The sequence below is a fragment of the Octodon degus genome, unplaced genomic scaffold (assembly GCF_000260255.1).
Source record: "Octodon degus isolate 3935 unplaced genomic scaffold, OctDeg1.0 scaffold00081, whole genome shotgun sequence".
Classification (NCBI taxonomy): domain Eukaryota; kingdom Metazoa; phylum Chordata; class Mammalia; order Rodentia; family Octodontidae; genus Octodon; species Octodon degus.
The window spans coordinates 3,404,514-3,411,801 of NW_004524657.1; the positions used below are offsets into that span (position 1 = coordinate 3,404,514).

Below are 7,288 nucleotides of genomic sequence, written 5' to 3' on the forward strand. Positions count from 1 at the left end.
CTTCTTCTTCTTCTTCTTCTTCTTCTTCTTCTTCTTCTTCTTCTTCTTCTTCTTCTTCTTCTTCTTCTTCTTCTTCTTCTTCTTCTTCTTTTCATCTTTGTCTTCATCTTCGTCTTCGTCTTCATCTTTGTCTCCTCCTCCTCCTTTTCCTTCTTCTCCTTCTCTTCCCTCTTCTCCTTCTCCTTCTTTTTCTCCTCCTTTCTTCTTTTTGTGTTTAATACAGGGTCTTACTACACAAACCAGACTCATAGTGATCCTCCTGTTTTCAGCCTTCCAAGTGCTGGGTTTATAGGCATGTGCCCACCACTCCCAGTCTCAACTGCACGGCATGCTGATGATTGAACCCTGGTCCCTGTGTCTGCCTAAGCAGGCACTTTAATCTGTTGAGCTATCTGGCCAGCCCTACCTAAGTCAACTCTTGCAAGCAGTCCAGGCACTGGACTGTGTGCTGGAGGAGGTCCCAACTTCTAGTATTTTAGGAGACTGAAGATGACCAAAGAAGGAAACACATTCCTATCATATCAGAGGATACTTGAAAAATATTCAGACAGCTTAATCATTGAAGAAATAAATATTGAAACAATGAGAAGCTGGTCATGATGCCTCACACCCATAATCCCATCATTCTGGGTGGCTGAGGCAGGAGGATTGCAAGTTCATGGTCAGCCTGGGAAAGTTAGTGAGTTAGTGATACTCTATCACAAAATAAAAATTAAAAAATAAAGGGTTGAGGATGTGGCTTGGTGTGAAGGCTTTAAATTCAATCCCCAGTAACATAGCAACAAAAAAATATGGGATGCATTTGCTTAATGTCACGGGCTATCTCTTTTCTAAGAGGTAGTTTGTGAATATGCATCAAACGTCTTTGGAGGAGCATCATCTTTGTTGTGGAAGTTCCACGTAATGCCTTCTGAGGAAACAACCAGAGAAGTAAGAACACTTCCATCACTTATCAGCAGGGCGCAGTTACAGCATCCAAGCTCAAGTGCTATCTCTCCCTGGGGTCGCTCACCTCATCCACCCATGGAAGCAGCCATTTCACAAGAGAACTGGCATGAGACCAAGGCAGAACTAGTTACAACCAGTTGTGGAGTTATTCTCTACTTAGGCCTGTCAGTGACCCACACTGCTGTGGATCAGAGGACACCCTGTTGCTCAGTGGTCATCACCACCAGCACTGCTACTGGTTCACTCTCTGACTCCTCACCTCCACTGTGGGGCTCTTCTTCCTCACCTTCTCCTCCCCAGATCCTTCTCTGTCTCAGGGCAGCTTCTAAAATCTCCTGCCTCTGTTCCCCTCAGTGCCTGATCCATTGTGTGCCTCTTTTAGCAGGTTAGTACATCCAGTATGCCCACAGCCTTTCTTCACTCTGTTTCCAGTGCTCTGTCCTTCCATCCATCACATCCTTGAAGTGGTGCTGTCTTGCATTTCAAAGTGGTGCGATAGAAGAGAAAGAAAATCTAACCCTGTATTTCAGTATTTCAGTCCCTTGCAATGCTGGGCAAATTGCTTCCTCTCTCTGACTCTGGATTTTATCCCTGTAAAATGATGACCACAGTACTTTTTCACAGGCTTGTAGGGTGCAGATGTGCACTGTGAGGTTCTTGGGCAGCAGTGTTTATTCCCTCATCTTGACCCTGCCTTGGCAGGCTGGGCTGTGCCAAGGTAGCTTCAGGTAAAGTAGGATGACCTGGTCAGCTCCTTCAGGCACAGCAGGTGCCTTGGAGAGCTCCAGAGGGGAAGAGCCTGCAGCCCGGCACAGAGCTCCCTGTGGTGTAGTCTGTCTCCTACCTGATGATGGTCAGTGGGATGAAGTACACCAGGAAAGCCACCACGGTCATGTACGGGGTCCAGTAGGAGTCATCAGGCCACAGAGCCCAGCACTGCACCTCACCATTGGACAGTGTCCTCTTCCCAAATATGATGAGGGTGGGGATGGAGAACAGGAAGGAGAGGCTCCAGGCCACCCCAATGAGGACCTTGGCTAGCCTTTCTGCTCAAGAGAAGAGAAAGATGTGAGAGACTGGGCATATCCAAGAGCACCTCCTCATCACTGCAGGAGGACTCTGGGCTCTTCTGTACTGTGTACTGCCTCAGTTTCCCCATGGATTGAGTGGAATGACAGAACATGCATCTAGGGATGTCTATGAGGGGCTGCCCTTATCAGAAGGGCATGGGGGCTCCCCTTTCTCTACACTCCCCCAAAACTAAGAGGGTTGTGCTTTCTGACTCATCCTCTCGCTTGTCTCAGGGAGCCCGCTAAGTTTCTGGATGGGGAGGTTTTCGAGTTAGAAGGATAATCAGTGAAACATTTCTCTTCAATATTGCTAGGTTTTTAAGGTTGGGAGGGTAAAGGATTTGTTCCTGGAGACCTGAAGGTTGTAGTGGAAATGCAAGGCCCCTTCCTTGCTTGAAATACTTCTCAGGGTGGTTCAAGGGACAGGATGGAAGCAGGGTATGGAGGGCACAGTCACAGCACAGTCCTGCCAATACCTTCCCTAGCAGCTTGTGCCATCCCTGGGTCCACACATGTTGTTTCAGGCAACAAAACTTCTACTGGACATTTTTTTTTTTTGACAATCATGCTTATGAAGATGGAAAGGGGGTGGAGGTGGAGAGCAAAGGGAAGAGGAGGAAAAGAAAGGGGGAACCATCCTTAAGAATAATACACTAATGAAAACTATTCATCCTCACTCAAGGAGTGCTTCTTAACAAAGACCCTTTGCAAGAAGGAAGGAGACTGAAGGATGGAGTAAGGAAGGGGGAAGTGGAAAATGAGGATGAGAAAGGTTTGGGTTGTGCTTTGTCCGTGCACGGCTCTCCAGGAGGAAAGTTAGCATCAGGTACTGCAAACATGGACTCCTAAAAATACAAATGGGAAGACAAAAAAGAGAAGAAAGAGCACACGCTCACCTCCTTGCAGAAACTTCATGGGGTAGACGATGGCGTGGTACCTGTCTATGCTGAGGGACACGAGGACGTAGGTGGAGGCATAGAGCAGCACAACCTGAAGACAAGGAGAGATGAGATGTGGCTTCTGGGAGGGCAGCGCTCTGAGCATTTCAGACCCCTGGGAATGGGGCCCATGAGGGCGACGGGGCTGAGGGCTCTGGCTCTGCGCCTCCCTCCCAGGGAGTAGAGTCCAGTTCTGGGTGCCAGAGGTTGCAGCACTCCAGGCCACAGACGGCAATGCTCTCAACTCTCTCATGCCTGCAATGCCTTTTTAGAAATTCATTTCAGGACCTGTCCTTCTTGACATTTGCATGGTACATTTATTTGTAATTGACTTTTAAAGCTAAACTAATTTTCTTTGCCACAACTGACATTCTGGAATAATTAGAAACAAAAGTTCATTTGCCTTTTATCCATATGAGTAGTTGGGAGGTGATGGAGGGTTCCGGTTCCAGAGGGTCCCCTTGCAGGTGGGGTCTTTTGTCACCCTCTGTGCACAAGCTCTGAGGTGCCCTCCTCTTTCACTTCTCACACAGAGCCTGACTCTCCCAGCTTCTCCCCATTCTCTTCTGTTCCCTCACCCACACTAGTTAATTGTTTCTGTATGGGATTATTTGTAAACTCTGCAGAAGAGGAAATTAGGATGTGAAAAGTTACTATCTCTTCTGCCAGAGGCAAATTCAGAATATAATTAAATGAAACGTCTGTGAAAGAATGATCATAGTGGAAATTTTCCAGCTAATTTAAAGCTTCATTTCTACTCAAAGTCCAGCTATGCCAATGCCTTGTAAATTGAACATTAAGTCTAGAGGGTGTGGAAGACTAATGAGAAGACTGAAGTCTCAAGATGAACACTCAGGAGCGTGTGCCTCCTTCGCTCTTCCTCTGGCTCAGCTAAGTCACACCCTAGAGAACATACTCACACACTCAGAATGTGCTAACATCACAATATGCCCATTGTAAGTGGGAAGTGTATTAACTTCATAATGCATGTACCTCACCTAACCTACTGAGCATCAGTTGTTTGCCAAAAATGTGCTCAGAACATACCACTGGGCAAAATGAACACAAGGCCTGCTGTGTCCATCTCCTGCAGTTTGTTGAGTTCTGTACTAAATTGAACAGCACTTGGGGGCCTGGGAGATAGCTCAGTGGACTAAAGGGCCTGCTTAGGCAAGCTCAGGGACTGGAACTTGATCTCTGCACCACAGGCCTCACCAGGCTCTCCTTCAGGGCTGGCTGAGCTGGCCAGAGTCTGGGGGTAGTGGCGCAAGCCTGTAATCCTAATGCTGGGAAGGCTGAAAGCAGGAGAATCAGCAGCACGAGTCTGAGCTGCATAGTGAGACACTGAAATACACACAGAGAGAGAGAGAGAGAGAGAGAGAGAGAGAGAGAGAGAGAGAGAGAGAGAGAGAGACAGCCAGCCAGCCAGAGAAACGCAGTAGTTGTGTGGGTATGCTTTGTACCCTAATAAAGTCTAAAGGTCATAAATTGCACCATGGAAAGTCAGAGCGCATCTGCTGGGTGCGGCCATTCCCTTTGGTTTTGGTCTCTGCGACATGATCACATGCATATCACTAATGTGGAAGGCACTGCAGGGACAGGTGGTGAGCAAGGGTCAGAGCCTGTATGTTCCCAGGAGCTATGAAAAGACATTCTTTTCTTGTGCAAAAGGTGACAATTCAAGAGAAGGAAAATGGATGGTTAAGTTTAAGAAAATTAAATCAGACAATTGTTTCCTTGGAAAAACCCTGAGTTCTCTAAGTGTGAGTTATGAACTCAGTATGGTTAAATCTAGTAACACCTAGCTGAGGGTGCGGTGTTTGAGAAGGGTGCAGAAAAGAGTGCGTCATGGAGCTGAAGAACCGAAGGACCTTGGACATTGGTGACTGTCCCAAGTGGGGTGGCCCTGGTCTAGAACCTGCAGCACAAGGAGAAGTCACCAAAAGTGTGTCTGGAGAAGCAGGAAATTAACAGAGACCAACTCTGTGACACAATGAAGCAGGGCACTTATTTGCAGAGATTAAACATCTTTAGGCATCAAGGCAGGGTAAAAAAATTAAAGCTTATCTAAAAGCAATGCATCTGAAATTATGCTGCTCCTCTAGAAAATGAATGCCAGGGAACAGTACAAGAACACGTTCAGAGCTTTGAAGGAAAAATTATGCTCCAAGAACTTTGTAAATATCATTTCTGAGCCAAGCACAGCAGAGTTTTTCAAAGATGTATGAGAAGGAAGAAAATAGAACCACACACACTCTTCCTCAGCATCCTCCTTAGGGGAACTCAGCTGACAAGAACTGTTTAAAATTTAAGGACTCAGGAGAGAAGAATAAATAATTGTAACAATGTAAGCAGTGAAGGTCATAAAATAATTATGGGTGTAGTTACAGAACACTTCAGAGAAAAATCTGAGGAGTTGAGTAAGGGGAAATGGAAAAAGAAAAGAAATCACGTGACTTTCCACTGACATATTTTGATATCATTTTTGGTTTATGTTGTGATAGAGTTATATTAAAATCCAAAAATTAAAGATAGATATTCTGGATTCACATGAAAATGTGTTTGTCTCCTCTGGCCATGATTGCAAACTACCGCAAGGTTGGTGGCTTACATTGTGAATGCATTCAGTTACAGTCCTTAACTCCAGGTCATTTCTACCAGGGTAAAATCAAGGTGTCAACAGGGCCATAGTTCTTCCAGAGACATCAAGATAGAAGCTGTCCCTTGTCCATTTTAGCTTCAGATAGCTGCCAGCATCCTTTTGCTTATAGGCACAGCAATCCAATCTAACTTTCTTGGTACGATTGCATTTAGTACTCCTCGGGTTAATTTAGAATAATTTCACTTTTAAGTTCTTAATTGAATCACATATGCCAAGTCCCTTTTTGTCAAAGAAGGTGACACTCAAAGGTTCCAGAGCTGAAGATGTAGGTATGAGGGGTAGGTTCAGCCTATCACAATTAAAAAGTAAGTAAGAAGGGAGAAAAACAAAGAGCAGGAAATACTTAGCACAGAAATGTTAAAGAGAGATGACTCGGTAATGCCAAAGGGCATCTCTCACAATAAATGGAGAGTGGCTTAAGTTCCTCCACTGAAACAAAAACTATTTTTAAAAACTGTACCTAGGGGCTGAGGAGATAGCTCAGTGGTCTTGCACCTGCCTGGCAAGCTCAAGGTCCTGGGCTCAATCCCTAGTACCGCATGATGTGTCGGCCCCCTCTGACCTGCCACTGAAACCAGGCATGGTAGTGCACTCCTGTAATCCCAGTGCTAGGGAGGCTGAGAGAGGGGGATCACTACAAGTCTGACCTGTGTAGTGAGGTCCTGTACCAAATAAATAAAAGATTAAAAAATACAGATTAAAAATAAAAATAATAATAAAAAAGCTGTACTTAAAATCCAACTGCAGAAGCCAGGGAGATGGCTCAGTGGAATAAGCGCTTCCTTGGCAAGTGCAAGGGCCTGAGTTCAATCCCCAGTCTTGAAAAAAAAAAAAAAAATCCAACTGCATACTTCTATAACTCAGTTTTCTTCTTGGTGAGACTCAATATCCAGTAGCCACAATTTAAAGGAGGGGAGGAAGAAGGTTTCTAAGGTTCAGGGATTCAAAGGAATCAGTTCATGTTAGAGATGCCATGAAGCTTTCATTCACGGCAGCTGGGGAGCAGGCTGGGGGATGCGAGCTGGGCAGGAGCTGGCTAGGGACAAGACATAGACCCCATAGTCATATGCTCCTACCCCAGGCACACCCAAGAGCAGGATTTACTAATCTACTAGCCATCTTTTTAACAGTACAGTTGCCAAATTGGAATTAATGGCCACCGTACTGTTTAGAAGAAAAACCACTGAAAGCAAATGACATTAAAATTTAGAAATAGATCATCAGCTGGGGATATAGCTCAGTGTCACAGCACCTGCCTGTCAAGTGTGAGGTCCTAAAGTTCAACATCTGGTAACACACCTCCCCAAATAAAAAGATAGTCAAAGGCACATTAAGCAACCAAAAAACCAAAAGAGGGCAATCAGTATAATACTGCTACAATTCAAATTAAGTTTAAGACATAATAGTATATGCAGTAAGGGATTATTTACATTGGTAATAAACACACAATATAAAATGACAAGAGAATATTCATAAACTGGCAAAGAATCTGGGAATGAGAGGAGATAGAAAGGTGGGGAGAGGAAAAGGGAATAAAAATCGATGATGCGATGTGTATGGGTGCCAGTGCCCTGAGGTGACTACAATCATCATGCATTGCAAACATACTAATAAAACCACAAAAGAATATTCGTAAAATCACAGGTAACAAAACATTTATATGTGTGTGT

At 44.9% G+C, this 7,288-nt stretch overlaps 1 protein-coding gene across 2 annotated transcripts in view; it reads right to left on the reverse strand.

The window, feature by feature from the left end:
- Npsr1 (neuropeptide S receptor 1) overlaps positions 1-7,288 on the reverse strand; it is a 186,099-nt gene that overhangs the window by 23,607 nt on the left and 155,204 nt on the right. Inside the window, exons 4-5 of one of the 2 annotated variants that reach the window (XM_004636568.3) lie at positions 2,915-3,008; positions 1,793-1,994 (exon numbers count right to left, since the gene is read on the reverse strand). In XM_004636568.3, the coding sequence (XP_004636625.1) occupies positions 1,793-1,994; positions 2,915-3,008 (296 nt within the window). The remainder of the gene's footprint in view (positions 1-1,792; positions 1,995-2,914; positions 3,009-7,288) is intronic. The other variant, XM_012515871.1, reaches the window with a different exon arrangement.